Source organism: Fundulus heteroclitus, chromosome 7, assembly GCF_011125445.2.
Source record: "Fundulus heteroclitus isolate FHET01 chromosome 7, MU-UCD_Fhet_4.1, whole genome shotgun sequence".
NCBI classification, from domain to species: Eukaryota; Metazoa; Chordata; class Actinopteri; order Cyprinodontiformes; family Fundulidae; genus Fundulus; species Fundulus heteroclitus.
In genome coordinates, this window is record NC_046367.1 from 12,893,180 (window position 1) to 12,919,046 (window position 25,867).

The 25,867-nt window shown below is 40.7% G+C and overlaps 2 protein-coding genes across 2 annotated transcripts in view; both read left to right on the forward strand.

The window, feature by feature from the left end:
• Positions 1-17,607, forward strand: part of cryl1 (crystallin, lambda 1) — a 31,768-nt gene extending 14,161 nt beyond the window's left edge. The window contains exons 7-9 of the mRNA XM_012880058.3: positions 10,526-10,634; positions 15,626-15,732; positions 17,274-17,607. Coding sequence (XP_012735512.2) covers positions 10,526-10,634; positions 15,626-15,732; positions 17,274-17,378 — 321 coding nt within the window. The 3' untranslated portion in view covers positions 17,379-17,607. The remainder of the gene's footprint in view (positions 1-10,525; positions 10,635-15,625; positions 15,733-17,273) is intronic.
• Positions 17,608-19,526: 1,919 nt separating this feature from the next.
• Positions 19,527-23,043, forward strand: cx30.3 (connexin 30.3). Its single transcript, XM_012880059.3, has 2 exons — positions 19,527-19,997; positions 21,625-23,043. Exon 2 carries the CDS (start codon positions 21,651-21,653, stop codon positions 22,428-22,430), a length of 780 nt encoding a protein of 259 aa, XP_012735513.2. The 5' UTR covers positions 19,527-19,997; positions 21,625-21,650; the 3' UTR covers positions 22,431-23,043.
• Positions 23,044-25,867: the final 2,824 nt, after the last annotated feature.

Genomic DNA, 25,867 nt, shown 5'->3' on the forward strand with positions numbered 1-25,867 from the left:
TTTCATTGTTGTAATTTTTTACTGAAGTCAAGTTATTACTTCTTTTCTTTTGAGACTCACAAAAAGGTTAATAATGTCTTATCCTGTGAACATTCGGTTGTTTGCTTCAGTGTTCTGTCTCTTGTCCATAGTAATAATATTGTCTTTCTCTGTTGTTGTATGTATATTAATTGTATAATAAGGAATGATGTTTTCCTTTTAGTATGTGATCCTACAGTTTTATGTGTTTAAAAACAAATAAAATCCTCCAGACTTTCACATTAAAAGGTATCGGAAAGCAAACAGCGGAAAGAACAAATAATAGTGAGATACTTAGAAATACAAGAAGGAAGTACAAGTTACATATGAGTGAGATAAAAAAACAAATATAAAGCATGTAGAAAACATTTTTTATTTATAAAAGGAATACACTTCTTCTTCATATTGTTCAGCACTGATTCTAAACACAAAAGCAGATTATTTACACAGTTAAAAAATACACATAACCTTTATTTCTCACTTTCAGACCTTAAATTTGACTGAACAGCTAAGCTTGCCAAAACTGTTTACTTGCTGATCAAGAAGGTTTTTTTTAACATTCTTCAAATTCAGATATTTTCATCAATTTTAAAATTTAAAAATAAAATAGAATCACAAAGTAAACTGGATAATTTGGTTCAAATGTATTGGGTGTCCTTCAACAGTTTTATTACAACAGTTTGCTGTAATTATGGTCGAGTCTTCCTGACAGCACTGCCCTGAGTACAGCTACTTTGCTCCTATTTTTAATTTGGATGACCCATTTGCACCCAAGCTTTGACTGGGTGGCTGATTTCTTGAGATATTGCTTTGACATTTCCATATTATGTTCTTTCTTGATACTGCAATTCACTTTGTGAAATGCACCAGTCCCTCTTGCAGTAAAACACCCAAACATTATGCTGCCACCCCCAAACTTCACGGCTGGGAGGTGTTCTCCTTTTCTTTTATTTTTTTTTATTTGTGTCCTGTCTGGCAATGTGGCAAAAATAATTGTTGTCTTAATGCCTAAAAGAGCCCAACAGATTTTTCCTTCACAAGTGGAGCCTTACTGCTTTCGCCATAGTGCTCTACTTGATTTATATATGCAAGAAGCTTTATTAGAATTTATACTGGGACTATTTTATGTTCAATGGACACTGAAACGGGAAGGTAGAAGAGGGGGAAAAGAAGGAGAGAAACAGATGAGACAAAATGCCAAAAGGGAGAAAAGGGAGAGAGCAATACAACATCCTCTGAGTCTGCTTCTATAAATGCAAAGAGAGATATAAAAAAACATTCAATAAAGTGTGTTCTGCCTATCACGTCAGATGAAACTGGTGATAATGACCACTTCAATTTTAGTTTCATCAAATCACAGCACATGTCTCCAATAATTCAGGTCGTTGTCCCTGAGTTCATTTGCAAACTCTAATCTCTTTTGTTTATGTTGCCTTCAGAGTAATGGCTTTTTCCTGGGCAAGTGGCCTTTCAGCTCATGCTGGTACCGGAACAGTTTCACTGTAGATAATGACACTCTCTCAACACCTTCAGCTAAAATCTTCAAAAGGTCTTTTGCTTTGTCTTTTGTGGTCGATATCTACTTTCATCCCCTAAACACGTTAATCTCTGGGACACAGAACCCGTCTCTTTCCTGAACGGTGTGCTGCCTAAAGATTCCCATGCTGCTTTTCTTTCCTGATGGTTTGAACAGATGAATGCAGCACTTTCGGGGATCTGAAAATTGTACCCGAGGATGAACCAGACTTGTGGAGGTCCATAAAAAAACATTTATTTTCTTCTGATGTTACTCAAGTGAGTGGTATGTTTGCTGTATTGCCTCAAAATAGATCGACCACAACTCGCTTAACTGAGCAAGAAATTCAAATTGTTGGTTAAAAATGTTTACTAAGTGCATAAAAATGTCCCTGGGTGCGTAATAATCAACATTTTTAAAATCTTTATCAAAACTCTTTCTCAATATATATGAAATTACATTTCATATGAGTCAGTAAATAAAACAGCTCAGTATGAGGACATAAAATCAAAAGGTGACTTATAAATATTCATCACCCACACTGATATATGTCAAGTGTTTATTTCTGTTATTTTGATCATCAAAATTAGCAGAATTAAAAGGTTAAAATATGTCACTCTATGCGTAATGAATCTGGATTACATACAGCTTTCATTTTATTAATTGCCAGTACTGAAACAAATTAACCCGTTAAGGAAAATGTAATGTATCAAACACCAACAACTACTTGTGGTGACAGTCCCGTGTAAAGTTAGCAGGCATTTGTCCTGTATAGATCTCAACTGTTGAACTCCATGAGGGTTGTTTTTGTTGGTTCTTTAAGTTGCAGCAGAATTCCTCGTCTCCTCACGGCTGTGGAATGTTAAGAAGTCACTGGATGAATGAGCGGCTCACTGACGAGGCAAGTAGGCGAGCGGTCAGGTGGCAGCTCTTGTTCTGTTAGTCACTGTTACCCATCTGAACAGTTGCTGGCAATAACCTCTCTCTTCTAAGAATTAAAAGCACAGATATTTACTTCAAGGAAATTCAGTTATGGTTGCAGCTGAGCTTCTTCCTCATGACTGTAAAAGATCTGTTCATCCACTGCAAGGATGTTTGAGATTTTGAGCTGAAATCTTTACGCTCAGATTCAGATCCAGGACATTCCTTATTGCCCAAGGTTTTGCTTTAATTTCAGACTCCAAGGCTGTTCCTGGATCTCAGCTAGTGAAAGTGCCACTTTGGTGTGAAGCTGCTAAATTTCCAAACTGAACCTCGTTATCACACAATCCAGTCGAATTCAGTTCAGTTTTTCAAATTGGTTAAAAAGTTTTTGATTTAGGGAAACCCTGCAAATTGCATCGAGTCATTGACTTGATGCATTCACTCCTCCCAGATGAGCATGTAGCGACAGTGGACAGTTAGTTGCATTGTGTTGTTGTCTTTGCAGCAATCCCTCATACTTAGCATGCATGCAGCGACAGTGGAGAGGAAAACTCCCCTTTAACAGAAAAAAACCTCCAGGCTCAGTGCGAGCGGCCATCCCCCAGGACTGACTTGGAATTAGAGAAGAGGACACTGAAGCACTGAACACAGTTTTTTTCAATGATCCTACTGATAAAGGGGAGGTTTGAGATGGGGCTGTAGTTCTGCAGAAGTAGTTTGTCCACATTGTTCTTTTTCAGCAGTGGTTTGATAATTGCTCCTTTGAGAGAATGGGGGAAAACACCTGTCAGAAGGGATTAGATCTGAGTTTATTATCTGAGTAAAATCAGACGTTATGACAGGCAAAACTTTTTTAAAGAAAGCTGTCTGTAGAACATCAAGGCATCAGGATTAAGAACTTAGCTGGCGAACAATTTCTTCTAAGCTTTTGTAGTTTATTTGGTAGAACAGGGACATTTTGCCAAAATTAGATGGAACTTAGCAATAGAAGTAGAAGTTAGCTAATTCATTGCAGGCCCTGGTGGAGTGCAGTTTAGCCACGGTCACAGGAGGGTTTTTAACCTGTCGACTGTGGCAAACGAGCATTATTACTGTTTTTGTTGATCATCTCAGAGAAAAAAGATTCCCTTGCGTTTTTAGGCTGTAAACACTGTTCCCTCGAAGCTACGCATATGTGCAATCGCTCACTGCATCTGGATCAGCACATCAATGCAGTGCAGAAAATAAAATCCAAGCTGAACTGTAAACAAAATAATAATGAACCAAGTTTTGTACCATTTTGCAATTCTGGTGAGATGTTCCACGGTCCCACTCTGTGAGAGTCAGGTGCTGCTCGGGGAGCACCACAGATTGACGGGTGGGGCAGACGCCTTTCTAGTTGGGCAGGTTGCGATGTGTGTGTCTTTCTCACTCCTGCTGCATGTCAGCTGTTTGTGTGGCTGTGTGTTTTTTTGGGGGGGATCTGTGAGATCGTAAGTGCCATTTTTTCAACCAATTTGTACTTTGGCCCTCCATAAATTTGGTTGGTTTTTGAGCACTACACCTGCTGTTTGTTTCTGGAGCGCTCCTGCTCCGCTGCAGTTATCAGATGCAGTTGGAGTCCTTTGCAGCACACGGCTTCTGCTGGTTTCTGACCAACCTTCCTGTTCTACCTCCATTTTTGAAAAGCAACTTTGTTTATACGTTTCTGTATGAGAGCATGCATGAGGACTACGGATGTCTTGTACTTGTGCAGCGCTTTAACTAGTTCGACGACCCCAAAGCGCTTTACACTGGTCACTCATTTACCCATTATTTCACACATTCACACCCTGATGGTGGTGAGCTACATTGTAGCCACAGCTGCCCTCTAGCAGACTGACAGAAGCGAGGCTACAACAGTACCACATGCTTGTGCTAAATCTCACAGCAGAAAATGTACATAATTTAATGGCAATAAAATTTTAACTCTGAAATATGTACATGTCTCAGTTCTTCGTTAGCAGGACCCCTACTCTGACATAAAACACACCATACAGCTCTTTAAAAATTCCAAGATTTTTGTCTTCTTCATGTAATTAGGCTAAATCAGTTGTATTTAAACTATAATCTAAAAGAAATTATTGCTGTGCTTTAATTATTTTGGTAAACCATGTAGCTTGTTATAATCTCAGGTTTTGGACAGGCGTAATGTAGCCTCAGTGCACATGTGTAATGTTGCTCACAGAGGTCTAGTGAACGCTCAGGGAGTTTGTGTGTACGCTCAGACACATGACAAATTAGGGGGAACATTGGTTGTAAGTTATATTGTGAAGTCTCTCTTTATAGATGTCATAGAGAACCATAAAAATCATTTATTTTAATGGGAGTAATGCACTCAATGAAATCTGAGACTTTAGACTGAAAGTTATCTACTAGTTCATCTACTGAGGACAAAAAGGAAATGGAAGAGTAAGCTTGGTAAACGTTTCAGTGGCATTGTCCTTAAAGATAACTAAGTCACTGGAAATTATACCTTCAAAGATAAGTGATCAGATGGGCAACATCAGTGATATTGACCTATGAGAGAGACAATGTTAAAAACTTAAAGACAGGGCCACATGGGTCATCTATAGAAGGGAAACATGAAGTTGTTGGTGGCAGTAGCTCTGCTGATGCCCCCCTCCAGGACGGGGTCACACCTACACGGAATGGCAGGTCAGATGTTGCTTCTATGAAAAGAAATAAACAATGAAAGAACAAAGACAAAAGATGAAATAACAGCAAATAATGCAAAATCGGAGAGCAGGAAAATAATCTTGCAGGGGGAGGGAAAATTATCATTATGTCCTTTACAACCAAGTGATTGATGAAGCAGTTTCTTTTTCAAAGACTCTGGTCCAAAGACAACAACCTCTGTCTTGTCTGAGTTTTTAAGCAGAACATTTTAGGTAATTCAGGTTTTCATGTTATCAAGATATGCCTTTAACTATTGTGTGTGTGTGTGTGTGGGGGGGGGGGGGGGGGGGGCGTATGAGTGAGAGATAGAGAAAGAGAATTGGTCCAAGCACCTGAACCCTGATTTAAAACATTTGTAAAAAAAATAAAAAATAATAAAATTTCAAACATGTATGCTTTTCTTTCCATTTCACATTTGTATAACACTTTGTGTTGGTCTTTTACATAAGATTCCAATAAAAATATATGTATGTTTGTGGTTGTTATTTGACAAGCTGTGAAATGTTCCAAGGAGAATTAATACTTCTGCAATCCACTGCACATCCAGTTTTACCAATTTGGTTTTATCAGTTTTTGCTAGTTTTGTTTTAGCCATCTGCTCATCCATCTATCCTACCATCCACATGCCATACAAGCTGAGTGCTATCCAGGGTAAGGGGGAGGAAGGGGATGTTGAACTTGTCCTGTCCCTCATTAGATGAGGTGCACCATGGAAAGATTACCACCCAAACTATATGTAAGATTAGAAAAGGGCTCACCCACATCAACACTGAATCCTCATGTAAAACACGACTAATAATGTGTTTCCTGTAGCTTGATTTGTGAGTTGCAGATTCCTCAGGCCTGTGGAACCTTAAGTACATTGTAAATCAGCAGGGGCAACACAGCTCAAATGGGAGGAAACTGTGTGTCTTTTTCAAGGATTAGAAACGTGTGTTGGAAGCTTGCTAACTGTCTAATTATCCTGATTTGCATACATATGTCTCATTAACGCCAGCCTACTGGGACAGTTCAGCTGATTTTGTCACGTCCACTGTTGCTGAAAGCATTGGGTTGTGTGAAAGCACCTGCACAACATTCACTGCAGAGCATTTCAGGGAGATTTTCTAGATAGCTGCTGGAAAGAAGTCAGAAAATGATTCAAGAACACAAAAAGATTAGAAAAATGTTTGGATCAAAGGAAACGTAAGAGCACTCGAGGTGTTTGCACACCATTGGCGATGTTATTTGCTGGTGGGACTTTTTTAGAAAGGTTGAAATTACTACGTCTATCGCTTGAGATACTCAACCAAGCTGAAATGAACTTATTTTAATCGTAGAACTTTTAAAAATGTTTGTATTTAATTAGATCATTTTATCTTCCACTTGCTAAAATAAACAGAAAAGCAACATAAGATCATAGCCATGTTTTAATTAGTGGCGAATTTAATGTCATCCATTTTACTTTTATCAACTAGCAATCTATGATTAATATGTAGGGAATCCCTCCACTTTTGTTACAGTCATTTTTTAAATTATTATTATTTATTATCGGTAGAAATTTTTAGTTGCAGTTTACACATTGTGCAACTGGAGGTCGCAACGCTCAGAAATAGTTTGAACTCACCCACATCGGAGTGTTTTTGAGCATAAATGACTTCTTTAAGATTGTGCCATGGTGGGACATCAATTGGATTCAACTGCATACTTTGACTAGGCCTCTCAACAATCTGCATATTTCTTAGGCATTAAGAGTTGGACCTGCTGGTGTACTTACGAAGATTGCCCAGCAGCATAACCCAAACCAGCTTGTGTTTAAGGTCATAAACTTATGGTTGGGAATCCTCCTTCAGGATTTTCTGCTAGAGAAAAGAGTTTATGTTTCCAAACCTACAGCAACGTGTCCATGTAAGGAAGAAGCAAAGCAGCCCCAGACCATAACACAACCACTGTTATGTTTGACTGTCAGTATCAAGTATTTTTATGAAATTTTTATAAAAAAAAAAAAAAAAGCTCCACTTTATTTATATCGGTCCGAAGATTGCAGAGGATCATCAAGATAATTTTTGGCAAGCTAGAGGTGGACCGTTGTTTTCTTTTTAATCAGCCGTAGGTTCAAACGTTGAACTCTGTCATAGATGGCATTTTGCCCGGTCCCTTTCTCACTGTCATGAACACTGGTATTAACTTAGGCATTGAGAACTCCAGAGCTTTAGATGTCTTTCTTGATTATTTTTTTGATCTATTGGATGAGTCGTCAATGCACTCTCTGAGTAATTAGGGTTCACCATTGTCGCACGTTTTCCCTGTTGATGGAAAATGTCTGGAGTTCGCTGGCGTCTCAAACTTGGATGGAGGCCAGTTTGTTTCTCAGCTGGTGATTAAATTCTTTAGATCAGTGCTCGATGTGACGTTTTATTAGGTTTTATGGTCTAATTCACATCGTCATACTCAAGTGTGGTTAGTGAAATTGAACCAAATAATGTGCTCAATTAATGTTATTTATTATTTGACAAATGGGTCAAATATGTTTCCATAGGGCCAGGTTGGTTTTCTTGGCTTGATTTAAAGAAAACATATTTAAAACACTGCATTTTGTATTTACTTAGGTTATCTTTGTCTGATATTAAAATTTGTTTGTTGACTTGTAACGTTCAAGTGGCACAAAAAAGGAAAAAGTCTGTAAAGAGGGAAAATGCCACTGACATGAGCTTTAAAAACTCAAATGTTCTAAAAAATATAGTTGCCTGGCTTAAGCCTCTGCTGTCTATTTACAATTTTGTCAAACATTCTGAAATAGGATTCTATTGTTTTGTTTTTTGTCTCATGAAGTTACTCAAGAAGTTGTTCCTCCAAATGGAGGTTCAAATGCAGCTAACTAATCCCACTTTACACTCCATCACCAGTCAATGCAAAGTCAGCAAAAAATAGTTTCTCTAAGCAGCTTTTGGTGCATAAATTCATTTGTGTCTTTTTACACAAAATAACAGGAAAAAACAGTAGCTAGGACAACAGGAAAAAAGAAAAATGGTTAAAAAAATCAAGAAAGAAAAACATGAAACGTTGAAGAAAAGAAAATCACAGTAAAAACAGTGTACCTCCTATGCATACTCCCTATTTAGGCCCTAATCATCCTAGAAGCAGTCTTATGTTCCTCCTTACATAACAGAACTCTCGCTCACCCCTCGAAATACACACAGCCTCATCACCCCCCAAAGAACCCAAAGGAAAAAAAACGGTCCAACACTGGAAAGCAGAGCGGCTGAGAAAGCACCTTGTTACCCACAGTGATTACTGAAGAGAAAAGACCCCACCCACCACCCCATTTTTCCTCAGATAACAGCCCCGTTGTTGGATGCGGGAGCTAAACAAAGGCGACCCTGTCCCGTCCCTCCACCTCTCTGGATCCGTTTCCTCCGTGGTCAGCCAAAAGGCATCTCAACCCCAAAGATACCTGAACCCCGCCCGCTGCCTGGCCCTCTCTCCATCCCTCCATCCTCAGCTGTCTCCGCCCTGCACACAATCCCGGGGACACAGAGTCGGTAGATTAGGGGAAACTCTATATAGTGAGAGGATTTAGATGGGATCAAGAACAATTTGGCACTGAGAAAACATTAGAGGTAAAAAGTTACACCTTTGTTGAACTTCCCTAAAGAATATGTTCTTACCTCTTCAGTCTTTAATCTGACAGCCTGCTTTGTTGGTGGCATCGTCCCGACCCTGCAACACGATGGATTGCTCTGTGAAACAGAACCTTTCCATATTTTGTTACATAGCAAATGTCAGTGTGTTTTATTTGGGTATTACGTAAAAAGAGCAACACAAAGTAGTGTGTCATTAGGAAATGAAAGACAAACAGTTTACTAATAACAATCTGAAAAGTGTGGCGTGCACTTGTGTTTAACCCTTTTTACTCTGACACTACTAAATAAAACCAAGTCCAACAAATTACCAGAATGCGCCTAATTAGTAGATGATGAAGTCCAGGGAACACACCAGACAGGTCTGTGCCTGTGGAAATCCACCACCGGTTCCTTAGGTTCCCCCACACTGGTCAGGACATGGTTCCACTGGTACCAGTCTATGCAGTCCTGAGTCCACTGTCTGTAGTCAGTGTCGTCATATGAGAACATCTCAAGGTGTCAGCCAGGGGAGCTGATGGAGAACTCTGCAGTCTAGAAGGTTAACAGGAGCAGTGCCAGAACGGTACCCTGCCCTGTGTCCTCACATACTGTGGGCAGCCAGTCGTCCATCGGGACAGGTGGTGGTCCACTTCTGTCAGGCTTTCCCAGGTGGATGAGAGCTCAGTGCAGGTTGTAGGTGATGGCACCATCAGCAGATCCAATGAAGACCTCACCAGGGGGTGAAGATGGTTAAAAACCAACTTCATGAGGGTCTTCATCAGATGTGGGGTCAGTGCTACTGGCCTCCAACTGCTGAGTTACTTCGGATGTGTGGTCTTCAGCATTGGTACCACACTGGAGGTCGTCCACAGCAGTGGTACTTTCCCCAGCTTCAGGCTCCTGTTGAACATGCATCCCATAATGCCACAGTCTGTCTGATCAGCTGAGCCTGGAGATGATGCCCTCTGGACCTTTATTTGAGGTTTGATCCAGGGCTTGTTATTAGAGAAACACCGTACCATGAGGAGGGACGCAGTCTGTGATGAGTTCGCCGATTCTCCATCCATCCTGACTGAGCTTGAGCTAGAGGCAGACGTTCTGCAGAGTCTCTCCATGAGCGAAGCTGGTAGAAACTTGCAGCTGTAACTGCAGTGAAAGGTTGGCATTTAAAATATTGGCTCAAGGTGGTTGAGAAATAAATACCCACTACGCTTTACAGATTTTCATACGTAAAGAACGGTGAAAACCCTGTTTCACTCTCCCTCCTCCTCACAATAACGCTCGCACTACCTGGTGTTGGTGATGACATAAAATCTATATTAAATTAATGTCACAAAATGTGAAAATATTCAAGAATCTTCTGTGCTTTTGTGCCGCACTGTGCAACCGTATAAGCCTTTCACTGCAAAAACGGAACTTAAAATAAGTAAAATGTTCTTAAAATGAATGTATTTGTCATTGATTTGAGCAGGTAAATAAGATGATTTGCCAATGGAAAAAGATTTTTGCACTTAAAATAGCAACAATTCATCTCAATCATCTTATTTCAAGTGCAGGATGTCTAATTATCTTATTTTAGGGGTCAAGATACTCATTCCATTGGCAAATAATCTTATTTAGCTGCTCAAATAAAGGAAAAATACACTAACTTTAAGAACATTTTACTTATTTTTAGATCCGTTTTTGCAGTGTTGGTAAACAATGTATACCTAATAAATGAAACGTCTCTAAATAAGGTGTTTTTCCCCGTTATGTCTCACTCGAACAGGATGGTGTTATATCAGTGAAGGATATCGACCTGGTTATGTCAGAGGGACTGGGAATGCGCTACGCCTTCATCGGCCCCATGGAAACCATGCACCTGAACGCCCCTGAAGGTAACGTCTGCTGCTTGGGATTTAGCTCAGGAGTGTGACCAGGCGGCCGTCGGTGGCGCATGTTTAAAAGTCGAGAACCCTGCTTAAGTAAATGCAACACGGGGAACTCAAACGCCGCAAACGGGTACCGGGCCGAGCCGCCCTGCTGGGAATCCACGCGACCTCAGTGACGTGGCTCACATGTATGTACGGCCCCGCGCTGTGGCGGCGCGGTGAGCGCGTCACGCTGCGATCGAAACCTCACGGTGATGGGGAATATCAAAGGGGAGTGTGAAACCCTGAGAGTATCCCTGACTGAGTCCACACACACACACACACACACACACACACACACACACACACACACACACACACACACACACACACACAGATAAAGCAGAGTCTGGCTGAACAAAGCCGCCTTTTGATGAGCAGCTGAATGCCCCCCTTCACACCAGTAATCTAAAACTCACACGGCTCTCATCACGGTCTTCAGGCCAGGTGCCAACTCTACGTGTAGTTACAGTGCTGGACGGATTCTTTTTCTTTTCTTTTTTTTTTCTTTTCAGGAAGCGGTGGTACGATCGTGTTCTCAAAAGATTGTTTGGACCTGCTCCTGTTCTGTCTTTCAAGTCCTTGGATCTTTCCAATCAGATACCCTTAGCACTCAGGCTCTCTGTCTCTCCTGCCTTTCCTGAGTGCCTTTTGTAAACCATTAACCAACACAGCAGAACATTGTCCTTTTAAAAGAATAACCCACTAAAAGGCCCCCCGATTGTAGCCTTAAGGAAGTCTCCGAGCTCATTTCAGAGATGCCTGTGCGACTTCTCAGTTATCCGGGTCATCGCAACGGCAAACCGGCTTAAATTGGAGGCAGACGCACTTTCGTTCGTTTGAAAGACGCAGCCGGTGCCGCCCACTTTTCCTGCAGGTTTTGGGCCGCGCAAAACCTGCCGCATAGGACAAAAAGAGCAACTAAAAGAGTTGGCGACATACTGTCCAGGTGCGAAGAGGAAAATAAGCCAAGGACGGAGAAGAAGTTTCGCTTTTTGGAAAACTGCGTGGCATATTGAAAACATTGTGACCACTGTTCGCTCCTATCTCATTTCAGCCACAGTCCTTGGCAAAAGCAACAAAGTTCAGTCTTTTAATGGTGACCTGTCAGCGTTTAAAGCACAGCTGAGGAACTAACAATGTAGCACTGTCTGAAGTAGTGCGTACGAAAACCACGCATGCTTTTCCACATTTTGTGCTGTTCGTCCGTCATTTGGCACGCCTGAATCAGTGCGTGTTAGAAGCCGATAAGGCTGCAGGTCTGTTGGATCAATGCTCTGCCAGACCTGCTGATGTGACTTAAAGTTCAGCCCATTCTTCTTTCCAATATAGTTTTTGAACGCGAGTCCAGGATTTAGGTCTGAACTTTGATTGGGCCATTTTAACACATGAATCAGCTGTGATCTAAATCTTTCCTTTGTAGCGCTGGCTGAGTGTTTAGGGTGGCTGTCCTGCTCAAAGCCCAATCTCTGCCCGCTCCCCTGCTCTGCTGAAGTAAAACTTCCCCATAGCATGATGCTGCCACTACCATGTTTCACTGTGCTGATGACGTTTTCAGGATGCCGTGCAGCGTTACCTTTTCCACACTTTGTATTTTACATATCAGTGATGAAGTTGAATTTTGGGTCCATTTTGACCAGAACACCTTGTTCAGCATGTTTGCTCGGTCCCCACACATAGGTTGTGGCAAACCTCAAACAAAACCTAACCCTTTAAAGCAGGGGTGTCAAACATACGGCCCGCGGGCCGGATCCGGCCCGCCGAACAATTTAGTCCGGCCCTGTAGCTAAATGCATTATCATTATATATAAAAAAAGTGTCCTGTCTGGCAATGTGGCAATAAGATGCCACAAAGAGCTCATCAGATTTGACTTTCACAAGTGGACAAGATAAAAGGAAGAGAATGATAAAACAATTATTGAAAAAAACATCACCAAACTTCATTTAATTGAAAATATGCAGTTCCTATATTGTCCACGAGGGGCGCTGTGTTTTAATTAGCAGATTAAGGTTCAGGTGTGGGAAAATTCAAATCATTTCTTAATTTTTATCTGTTTGATGTATTTTGTCATGCAGAACGGTGTTTTTAAGTTCCAAAAAATGTGAATAAATGTTTTTCAACATTGTATAATCACTGTGATCAGTTCTTATGCATAATGCACTTAAGTAAAAGTATTGTTGAAATTGCACATACTTTTCTTAAAAACGCTGAGGTTATTCATAATATATTGTGTAAAAGTGAAATTAACTTAATATAAAAATCAACAACAAGTTCACATTTATTAGTTCTATTTAATCTTGCAACGAGTTTACTCGTGTGGCCCTCTTGAGATCAGATTAAGCTGAATGTGGCCCCTAAACCAAAATGAGTTTGACACCCCTGGTTTAAAGCCTGATGCAAGTAATTGTGATGAAACGTTTTTAGAAACATTCTGTCCAGGTGTGATGCTGAAAAACTAGTCCATGCATTTGTTACTTCAAGGCTGGACTATTGTAATTCTTTACTATCAGGAAGTCCACAAAATGCAGTTCAAAGTCTTCAGCTGATCCAAAATGCTGCAGCAAGAGTTCTGATGAAAATCAACATAAGGGGTCATATTTCTTCAATTTTAGCTTCCCTTCATTGGCTTCCTGTTAAATCAAGAATAGAATTTAAAATTCTTCTTCTAACGTATAAAGCCCTTAATAATCAAGCTCCATCATATATCAGAGCTCTGATTCCTTCAGGCAGCTGTTGCCGTTGTGTTTTATTTAGGGCTATCAGAAGAAAATTGAATATAAAACCCATGCTTTTCAGAATTTTTATTATAAAAAGAAGAAATTTGAAAACGCTGTAAAAAATGTCCTTCCTGACAATTAAGCGCTACCTTTTGATGTTCTATCATAGAATCTCAATAAACTTAAAGTTTATGCTTTTTAATGTGGCAACATGTGCAAACAGGGTATAACTACACTAGCAAGGAGTGTTTTTTAGGATCCGGACGTATTCAGCAATGTTTGAGTACCATTTAGAAATTTTACAAGATAAAACCCAAAATTTTTCCACAAGATTCTGTTTTTTCAGAGCAAACTCAGATGAATTTGCTGTGTTGTGTCCAGGTCTAACATTTCTTGCAGCGTTCTCACTGCTCACTTCTCTTCTGTCGTTGCAGAAACGCGCCACAGCGTCAGACATTTAACGTCTACTGTAAAACCATTAAAAAAACAACATGGCAAACAATAGCAATGAATCTTCATGGTGCGAGAGACTCTCCTCTTTTCTGTGTGAGATGTTTAGTTGACCGTAGATGGTACTTTTCACACTGCGGTGCTATGTGTAGGTTGTTCTGGTAGGAGCACGACGCAGTCAAGGTTCAGCATGAGGACAATAGGAGAGGTGAATAAATGCAGTTTTCAAGCTGCACTGTTTAAAATTAAATCCATTCACTGTAAAGGAGCAACTGCTGCAAAGATAATCTGTGTCCATCCGACTTTTAAAACTTCTAAAACTATCGAGAAGCTCTTTTTGTGCCGCCAGTCATATAAAGAACAAAGCAGTTTGCTTTTCTTTTTGTCCCCAGATTTTCTCAGTGTTTTTTTTTTCTCTTCTCTAATGTTTCAGATATGTAGTCCCGTCCTGCAACATTTCTTATCAGAAGAATGTCAACTGAGCGCATCACCAACCACCTTTCTGATACTTTGTATTTGTCATTGTTGCAAAGCCTGCGATGGTGTCTAAGAGATCTTGCTGCTCTGAAGATATTTAGACAGGCCTGCAGAGACGTTTCGTGTCTCTTTGTTGTATTTTTTATGAAATTCAAAATGATAAGTATATACGACAGTTCAGATTTATGGGTTTTCAGGTGTGTTAGCTCTAAAGCTGTGGATTTGAGCATTATTAAAATGCATTGTTTCGTGAAATGTTTAACCCATTTTCAGCTTACAATGGGTCTTACAGGAGAAGAGATTCTCAGCCCACACCTGTTAATATTTAATCGTTTGTTCGATCAGCACTTAAATTGTTCATTAGCCAAATTGGGCCTTCCCTCAAAATAAATTAGTCATTAAAGGTTAATAAATGAGAGAATGGCTCCATTAAAGCCTTCTGAAAGTCAAAATAAGATGAATGGAGACCTGAGAGTTATTAATAAAGTGTTTAGCATCGAGCTTTCGACCTGACGGGGGCCTCTTTTTTTCAGTGACTGTGTTTTTTGCTCACATAAAGCACACTTGATTTACTGCAGCTTTTATAGATATAAAAAGTATTAATACGTCTTCAATTTCACATTTTGTCACATTTACAATCACATACTCACTATATACCATGGAGATTGTTTTTTGTGGTAGACCAACACAAAGTTCTGCATTGTGAAGAGGAGGAAAAACGGTACATGGTTTTCAAAATCATTTATGGATAAAAATCCTCGGTTTAGCCTGGAGCAAGATGTATACAGAGAGTTAAATTACACTCCCATGGACTCCACTTACTAATGAGACGACTCGGGGCAGTTGTATTTAGTGGTATCAGAGTAAATGGGGATGGAATATAAATGCAGGCCAGTATTTTAGATTTTATTTATATAAAAATGAAAAAAAGCATGTAAAACACAACGGTACCCTACTTTGTGTTTGTCCATCACATAAAATCCTATTAAAATACATGTTTGTGTTTTTTATTTGATAAAACATGAAGGAAAAGAAACAAGGGGTATGAACACATTATCAAGGCGCTTTCTATGGACCCTGTTTAAATTACGCTTACATCTCCTTGTACTTTCAGTCAGTAAATAGCCTGAAACCCATCTGTGCTGAAGGACTGTAAAACGGCAAAGTCGGCGTGTTATGTTTGTCACGGTTAACCTGCAGCGCGCCACTGACACCCTCCTGCCCTGAGCGCCATGTCTTTGTGAAGTCTATTAATATGATGCATGTGAAAGCCCTCTGCCCCTTGATCACCTCCTCACTGCCCCCTCCTACAGGTCTGGAAGACTACATGAGACGATACGGGGAGGGTATAACCAGGATCCTAAATGCCTTCGGGCCCGTACCGGACTTTTTCGGGGAGCCGGCCAAGGGCATCGTTAAGGTAACTGAGTGAAGGTCAAATTCCGACACATTAGCTCATTTACAGAAACCCGTGAGTTTAAAAATGCACCGGTATTTACTTAATGATGTCATTTATTCAATTCTTTTCTAACTTTCCTGTGATTTATTTTTACTTCCTCCGTAGCGCAGCAGAGATCTCCGAGTCCCATGTTTTTACAGGTCGTTTAGCAGTCACTTAGAGAAGGTCCCTTAGTTGAAGACCGCTGCCCCGGAGCATTTAATAGTTTAAATAGTTGAACTAGTTCAGCAGGAGAAAAGAGGTTGATCTTGCTCGGTGACGATTGTGAAAAAGTCTCTGTTCTGCGCGACTGTGATTATTAGCAGATTTTATGGAAAGCAATAATAACCACCTCTCCAATAGGATAGTAAGCACATGTCAGCAAACCCATTATCTTACATGACCTTTGGCATGCGAGTATATTTTCTAAAAAAGGATCTAAAAAAATTGCGCCTTTTCATAATCTGCAGTATAAATTCTTCTTATCGTATAAAGAAATACATTCCAATTGAATCCATTTCAGCACAAGGTGAACGTATCACAGATATCATGAAGAACGACCAACGATCTTCTACCATCTTTACGTCACTGATGATGTAGATTCATTGTTTCGCCAAGACGTCTGGGAGGTCTCTAAGAGGAAGAGCTAACATAAGATGATCAGAGGAAGAAACAAAAGCACCTAAAACCTGCTTAAAGCAGTCCCAGTGTGGTGCGCTGATTGTTTTTCACTTTTCTTTTTGCTTTAACATTGCAACGATCAGAGTTTTTTAGCTAGTTTCCTTTTGCTGGTTTTGTAAAGCTGAGCTTCTGGCTTCCCCACTGTGAGTAGTTAATAATTGTTCATATCAGGAAATCATGTGGTCACTGTAAAGGGTTTTATTATTATTTAATATCAAAGACAAGATGATCATAGACGCAAAGTCTGAAACTGTTTGTAGCATCTTATGTTAGCATTTAGCTCAGTTAGCTTTAATGTGTTTGCAGTCTGGGTGTACTCCCTAGTGAACGCAGGTCCTTACCTTTAATCTGAGATTTCCCAAAAGGCTGCCAACATTTCCAAATCCTTTATGTTTCATCACAGACTCTAAGAAGTTGAAACGATAAAACAAATCAACTTTGTTGTTCCGCGTTTAGCCTTCCTGTTATCTGGTGAAAGTCTCACTCTCTCTTCGATAAGGTGATATGCCTCAATAGAAAATAAACTTTTCTTTTAGCCTTTAATTAGCATCTTAATAGAGATCGGTAATAAAGACTTCATATTTTATCAGGATATTTTGTGGTGTTTATTGTGATAACATGGAAAGTGACAATAAAAAGGCACTTCATACAGTCAGAGCTTCCAATCATAAATAGTGCTCTAAAAATTAAAACCTACCCATTATTAAATGGGTTATTTCAGCACACTATTAGGAAATGCAGATCTTATACAGCATCCCATGCATGCCATCATGACTTGCTTGTCTGTTTGAGCTTAAAAGCAGAAAGTGGCTCTTATTCCTTTCCTCTACTGCTGTCTCCAGGAGATGTGTGAGCTTATTCCCAGTGACCAGCAGCATCTGTCAGCCAGGAAGGAGAGGAGGGACCTGCTCCTCATGCATCTGGCTAAACTAAAAAATGACCACTGAGCTCCACGTGCCAAGGCCAGAACTAATGGCCGACTGCTGAAATCAGGAAGTCCTTTATTCCATCGTCAATCACGTGAAATGTCTCAGTATTTCTATAAACTTAACTTTTTAATGGAACTGTAACTAATTTCTGTAAAGAATTTCCAGGTGTCAATCATGGGATGTGATTGTGCAGTATTGACTATATTACACAATAAGAAGCAAGGGTTCTGTGTGGCTTGCTTTTGTCTTCTCAAGTTTTATATATGTATATATATATATACATGTATATATATATACATGTGTGTGTGTGTGTGTATATATATATATATATATATATATATATATATATATATATATATATATATATATATATATACACACACACACACACCCGGTGTAAACAAATCTCGCTTCATGTGACATGTCCCACTTCTTTTGAAGAAAAATCAAAAATCAAAAGGGAAACTGTGAGACAATGTTTTGATTAATAAAACTGTGAAATTGTTTACGTTGGTTCTTTTACTGTGCTTTTTTTTTTATTTTGAAACAAAATTTTAATATTAAGACGTGACAAGACTTTCATAAGAATCTCCATCAATCCAAAGCTGCATGGAGTAGCAGGAAATAATGACTGAAAGTGAAAACATATGATTTTGAGTGGATTTCCTGTTTTGACATTTTTTTCTCTGCTTCCATAAAAGATTTTGTTTCACTGATATTTCTGTCCAGAGTGAAAGTCATGGGATTTTATCGTCTGCTTCCAGGAAGACCGGCACTGGACATAATAAATAAAGACAAACTCCTTCCCTAAGCCCTGATCTCAGTCCTATAAGAAATCTGTGACATAGGTGAAATGCCTATGCCACAAAGCCAGGCATTTGTGGCCACAAAGTAGGCCGCCTCGTGAATGGCAGCAAGGTGGCAGGCAGACCATGGGTGCTCCTAGACAGGGGGCCAACAGGGGCCCATTCCCCTGAAGAACTGGTCCTTGATTTGACCCCTATACTGAAAACATAATAAAAAGATTTCCTATGATAGTCTGAGCTGGCACAGAAACCTAAACTGATTGATCCCTCGGAGCAACTTCATTTTTACGTTTACAGTTTTACTTTAACAATGATTTAAAAAAGTTTTTAGCTTCAGCCGTATTAAAATAGGGTCACAGTTTTCATCTGCTAGATCAGGGGTCGGAAACCTGCAGCTGCAAAAAATGGGCCAAACTGCAGAAAAAATTAAACTGTTCTGGGAGGATATCTAGCACTGTTGACCAAAGTGATACAATTTAAAAACAAATTCTTAAAAATAACATTTGAACTTCAAGAAAGTTAAAAGTAATGAAAAGTTAACAATTTTGGCATTTAGCAAATAGAAATAAATTTAATAATCCTAACTGACATGAGACAGGAAAGGTTTAGTCTGATTTAAATTCAGGCAGAGAGGAAAAAAGTTGTCTTTTTACACACTATGCAAGTATCTGGTTTCATCTGCACGTGTCTCAGGTGAGGCGTTGGCAGAACATTTAAGTAGCTCTCTTTGACCCTACACATCTGGCTTCATCTCTAGCTTTATCGTTTGTTTCTAAAACATACGTCTGACCGGGCTCATCCAGCTGCTGTCTTCTGTATCAAGTGTTGCCCCTCCTGAGCAGATATTTTGTAGAGCCACGTTTGGCTCCTACTACAGCTGCAAGTGTGCCGAGGAATCTCTCTACCAGCTTTGCACATCAAGACACTAAACTTTTTGCCCAATCTCTTCCACAAAATAGCTGAAGCTCAGTCAGATTGGCATCTGTTATCGGCAATTTTCAAGTCTTGACTCAGATTCTCAAGTGGATTCAGGTCTTGACTTTGACTAGGACGTTCTAACATAGATTAGCCGTTGATCTAAATCTTTCTATCCTACTGCTAGCTGTACGTTTAGGTCTGTTGTCCTGCTGGATGGTGAACTTTAGCCTTAATCCTGTGGCATTCATTTAGCCGTCTTTTGTGGTAGCTAACTTAAAGTGTATGTTAGCACTGTTTCTTGAATGGCCATTAATGCCGAACCCTTTGGGCTGAGTGCCCTACCTGGATGGTCCATCTGGGAACTGTTCGAAGTGTAATGAAAAGTGTGCTGGATTTTTATTTTACTTTTATCTTTTTAGCGTTCATCCAAAGCAAAAACAGTTGAGGAATCTATTGCCATTAGCAGGAACACAGGCAAAGAATGTTGACAATTAAATATACAAGGGTCAGGGGTCCCCAAATGGATAAAACTTGCATTTAATTAGACAACAGTATACAAGGTTTTAAAGAAATGGATTATTTAATAAGGCAACTGGAGCACTACCTTCTAAAAAAAAAAAAAAAACAGAATTCCAATTATCAGCCATGAATCTCTTGGAACCGGAGCCTCTTCTTGACAGCGGTGCTGGCCCCACCCTGAGAGCCTCGGCCTGGCCCCTCCCTCCCTCCCTCCCTGTCAGCGGCAGGGATGATGGAAAACCTCCGCACACTCAGGTGCGCCTCACACAGCGCTGCGCAAAGACGCGACGGAGCTCATCCGCTAAAGCTCTCGCTCTGCTGCGACCGACGACGTCCTTCATGGGAAACCATTCATCTTAATCCCCAGGCCTGTGAGACAAACTTAACACTGAAGGTAGGGACGCAGGTTCGATCTTCACCTTTCAGTCAAGCTTTTACTTTTTCTCATCGCTGTTGGTCTTTTTGTCTTTTTGTCAGCATATTATGCCATATATATATATATATATATATATATATATATATATATATATATATATATATATATATATATATATATATATTACTCCGCAATATTTAATCAGTTGACGTTTCTGCAGTCCAAGAAGTATAAGTAATATGTAGTATATTCTAACCCTATTCCATCCATGGTTATTATGAAACTTAAAAAGCTTGCTATAACTTTTATGTTATAGATCATAGTTCTTAAAGATATCAAAACGTCTTTAATGTAAACCATCCTTCTAAATTACTGATTAAATAAAGTGATAGAAAAATGTGAGGAGAACCCGTAGTCTTTGTGGTTGACTAGTGGTGTCACTGCTCCATGTAGATGCTGCCATGCTCAGTACTCGGAGGTGGCTTTACATTCAGTCTGCAGTGAAGCCAGGGGAATGTTGCCAAACCGCCCCTGTTATACAGAGGTAGCTTTACTCCTTCTAAAGTCGACTCTAAAATGCAAAAATCCACCACACTTCTTCCATGTCCAGAAATTAGTTTAAGGCCATCTTGTGTTTTTAACATGATGATGGTGAAAATTTCTTTTTTTTCCTCCCAAATCAGCCGTCAAAGCAGGGCTGTCAAACATAGGGCCCGCGGGCCAGTTCCAGCCCGCCTAGCAATTTAGTCCGGCCCGGTGGCTAAATGCATTATCATTACTCAAAAAAATATTTTTTTTCTCCCAGTGTCCTGTCTGGCAATGTGGCAATAAAAATTGTTGTCTTAATGTCAAAAAGAGCTCATCAGATTTGACTTTCACAAGTGGAGCAGTACTGCTTTTGCCATAGTGCTCTGCTTCATTTATAAATGTGAATAGTTTTATTATGATTCATGCGGGGAATATCTCAAATGATATGGACACTACAATGGGAAAGTAGGAGAGGAAAGGAAGAACGAGAAGAATAAAAGAAAAGGTGAAAGAAGAGATAAAAGGAAGAGAATGATAAAACAATTATTGAAAAAAATGTGTACTTCGTTTCATTGAAAATCTGCAGTTCCTATATTGTCCACGAGGGGCGCTGTGTTTTAATCAGAAGATGGTAGCACTGAGCTTCAGATGCGGAAAATTGATTTGAAATCATTTCTTAATTTTTATCTGTTTGATGTATTTTGTCATGCAGGACAGTGTTTTTAAGTTCCAAAAAATGTGAATAAATGTTTTTCCACATTGTACAATCACTGTGATCAGTTCTTAAACATTTACTTGTGCATTATGCATAACTGAGTAAAAGTATTGTTAAAATTGCACATACTTTTCTTAAAAACTTTTAAGTAATTCATAATATATTGTGTAAAAGTGAAATTCATGTAATATAAAAATCAACAACAAGTCCACTTTTATTAGTTCTATTTAATCTTGCAACGAGTTTACTCGTGTGGTCCTCTTGAGATCAGATTAAGCTGAATGCGGCCCCTAGACGAAAATGTCAAAATGACACCTCTGCGTCAAAGGCACCAGAACAGATGAGGTAATCTTTGAGGGAAGGGTGACTTCCTCAGCTGACGCCTTCTCTTATCTCCTACAGGTGCTTCCAGGGTCCTCGTCGCCACAATGAGTTGGGGGGCCCTCTACGCCCAGCTGGGCGGCGTCAACAAACACTCCACCAGCCTCGGCAAGATCTGGCTCTCCGTCCTCTTCATCTTCCGCATCACCATCCTGGTCCTGGCCGCCGAGAGCGTCTGGGGCGACGAGCAGTCCGACTTCACGTGCAACACGCAGCAGCCCGGCTGCAAGAACGTCTGCTACGACCACTTCTTCCCCGTGTCGCACATCCGCCTGTGGTGCCTGCAGCTCATCTTCGTCTCCACGCCAGCGCTGCTCGTGGCCATGCACGTCGCGTACAGGAAGCGCGGCGACAAGAGGACCATGCTGGCCTCCAACGGCACCGAGAGCGCCGACCTGGAGACCCTGAAGAAGCGGCGCCTGCCCATCACGGGCCCCCTGTGGTGGACCTACACCTGCAGCCTGTTCTTCCGGCTCATCTTCGAGGGCGGCTTCATGTACGCGCTGTACTTCGTCTACGACGGCTTCCGGATGCCCCGGCTCGTCAAGTGCGAGCAGTGGCCCTGCCCCAACAAGGTGGACTGCTTCATCTCCAGGCCCACGGAGAAGACCGTCTTCACCATCTTCATGGTGGCCTCCTCGGCCATCTGCATGGTGCTGAACGTGGCCGAGCTGCTGTACCTGGTCGTCAAGGCGCTGCTGAGGTGCACGAACGGCTCCGGCAAGAGGAAGCTCCCCTACACAGAGAGCGTGGCGAGAGACAACAAGAAGAACGAGATGCTGCTGTCCTCCTCCACGGATTCCTCCAGCAACAAGACCATGTGCTGAGAGGAGCAAAAGGGGGAGGGATGCACTTCCGATCCATCCGTGAACGTCCATCTAGAGCCGCGTCGAAGGGATGCAGAGTCTGTGTTACCGTGGAGAGGAATTAGTTCAGCTTTTTAACGCCAAGCAGCGGAACTTGTGTCGACCCGAAGGGAAGTCGGTTTGGGTTATATGTTTTTTACACATGGCCTTACGTTTTCCGCACATGCGCTGTAGCGTTGTCCGCTGCCGAGTATTTTTCAGTTCTACCCCAGGCCTTATTTTTTATTTTCCATCAACAGAGAGGAGGTCGTCTTCTCACCATCAGAGCAGTTTAACCAATAGAAGTCGGTATTAGTTTAATCGGTTTACAAGTGTAAAAGGAATCGAGATAAAAATGTGCAATACTCCCTGCAGAATCTTACTTTGTAATAATAATATTTTATTTTGGCGGGGTCGAGAATATTTTTTCTCCCAAAACCCCAAACTCAGCAAATAAAAGGTGCTCATACTTTGTAAGATAACTTTATGTTTTCACAGAGACAGCCAGCAGATTTCAGAATACTATGTGACACCTTAATAAGTTTTACACTGGAGATTTGTGTTTGACTTGCTGTATGTTTAAAAGCACAACAAACTGCTGCCATAAGTAAAAAACGTGAGCACGCTGCTGTTCCTGAGGTGAATGAGCCTACACTGCCATCTAGTGGTGAATGAAGAAACAAGGCGGGAATTGAAGCGGGGGGCCTGTAGTTTAATTTAAAGGGACTGTTTTGTCACTGATTGATCAAAGGCAGATTGATTTAGAGTTTGCTGTGCTTACCTAATTGTCTTTTCTCGTTTATCTTTATTTTTGTGTGTAAGGATTGTTTAAGACGCATGCGCGCGTATCACCTTTCTACTGAACCAAATGCCACGCAACAAACGAAAAGACCACATATTTCTTTTATCAACGAATCTTCAAAAAAAAAAAAAAAAAAGAGAAATGAATGAATAAAACACAAATGGATTTTTTAAAAGTGCAATATCATGAATTATCTTAATAGCCCATCATTTCACCGGCTTCATGAGGGAAGCTGTTGTGGTGGCACGGCTCCTGATGCTAAAGGTGTAGAGGGAGGGTGTGAGGAGTCCCTGAAACCCTGGAATGAGCTTCTGCTTTACATTTGCATTTTTTTTATAGCTTTTGCCTGAGCTAAACCTTTAGAAGTTTTTTTTTTTATCTGCACCTTACAAAGTATTCATACTGCTAGATCTGTGTCACATGTTACAACCACAGACTTCAATCTGTTTTATTGGACTTTTATCTTTCGACACAAAGTAATGTATAGTTGTGTAATGAATGAAACGATGGAAGTAAAAAAAAAAAGGGTATACGCATGCATTTCCATTCAGCTTTACTGAACCAATACTTTGTGGAACCACCTGAAACGACTGAAATGTTGGGCCGTTTATCTTTGTAAAATAGATCCAGCTCAGTCAGACTAGCTGGAGAGCCTTTGTGAACGTCAGTTTTCAAGGCTTCCCACTAACTTTGACTGGGCCGTTCTAACACATCAATATGCTTTGACCTAAATCCCTCCATTGCAGCCCTGTCTGTGTGTTTTGCTCCCCTGAAAGGTGAATATCACCGAGTCTCAATTTTTTTGACAGTCTCTCTCTGGTTCGTTCAATCATTGCCTAATACTGAGCGCCTACCATCTCCCCCACCGACTATGACCAGCGTTCTGGTTCTCGCAGCATAATACTGCCTCTATGTTCCTCTACAGCGATGGTGCAGACCACAGCGCCTTCTTACACATTCTCGGATGATGGATTGAAGCTTGAGATATTGTTTCATTAGTCTCACCATGCTTTGAAACACTCCACAAATTTCTCCCTAACCTGTCCACCGTTGCTCGGCCTTCATGATGCTGATTTTTCACTAATGTTCTCTAACAAACGTCTGAGGCTGATTATATATGCTGATATTAAATTACACTCCGGAGGAATCTGTTTTTACAAATCTGAAAGCGTTTGGCGGTGCTAGATTTCATTTCATGGTATCTGGTTAAGAGGCTGAATACATATGCACTCCACACTTTTCAGATTGTTTTCCTTCTGAGAAGCAAACAAACACCACGTACACTTTTCATCATGCTTCACAGCTATGCAATGCTTCCTATGTCACACAAAAATCCCAATTGAATACATAGAAGTCTGTGGTCGCGACACGTGACACATTTTGAAAAGGTTTAAGGGGAGTGAATACTTTTGGCAAAGGTAGCACATATGCTTGCTGTTTTAAAAGTATGCACTGTTAAGCCTGAAATTATTCATCATTCTGGCAGATTTTAGGTTTAAGGTAATCTGTAACTGTTGCCCACACGTTTCCACTGACCAGAAGTGATTTCAGTGTTTTAGAATGACCCAGTAAGGGTCTCCACTCGTGAAGGGAGCTCAAGATCGGGGCGAAGGCCTTCTAACACACCCCATGGAAAAAGTTAGTCAGCAATTGGAAAGGAGGTTTAGTTGCTATGGTAAAGATTTTTTTTCCATTGATTATTGAGAACCACAGAAAATTAAATGGCATGCAATTTTCTAATGAAACATATACGACAGACTTTTTTAGCTGACGCTCCTTTCTTGCAGTTATAACATTGTTCTTTAAAGGTCACATTTCCTGTCAGAAACAAACTTGCTGCTTGAATGGAAATAATCCATCCATCCATCCATCCATCCATCCATCCATCTTCCAAAACTTCTATCCCTGCTGGGGTCATGAGGGGTGCTGGTGTCCTATCTCCAGCTGTCCATGGGCGAGAGGCGGGGTACACCCAGGTCACCACTCTGTCACAGTGAATGGAAATAATTTCAAATCTAAATCTGCCCAGAGTATGGATCATTTTGGGCTCAGCTGCCGCTCTGCAGTCAAATCCGTCATACATGTGGTCACACGCAGATAGGAATCTTCGCTCTTTGTAATGATTGTTTTTGCCTAAATGAAAAGCTTTTTTTTCCCCATGCAGGAGTCTGTTTTAAAGCGTCAATAAGCGTCCTGAAGTGTTACTGTTGTGTCCTTCATCCAGCCTCCCTCCGTGACTCTTAGCCAATTGTTTCTGTGCTGTACCGCCCCAGGACAGCCTCAGTTGCTTTCTGTATTCATCTTATAGAGATCTTTATGGTGCGCGCTGACCCTGGCTGCTTGTCTCAGCTTTCAGCGTAGGCCTTATTTTAGCCAGCGCTCTAATCACGGCTCTGCCCTCCTAATAATACAAATCTCAAAGCGAAGCTTGCCTTTGTCGTCCGTCCGGGCCGTCCAGGAATAGATGTCATGGATTAGTCACATCTGTTTCTCGAAAAAAAAAAAAAAAGGCACCTGGCTGGTCATTTTGGGATTGCGCAATAACTGCTGAGGCTCTGAGTGAGATAAGCTGGCGGCCAATTATATGTGTCAATTCCAAAGTTATTAAAAGTAAGGC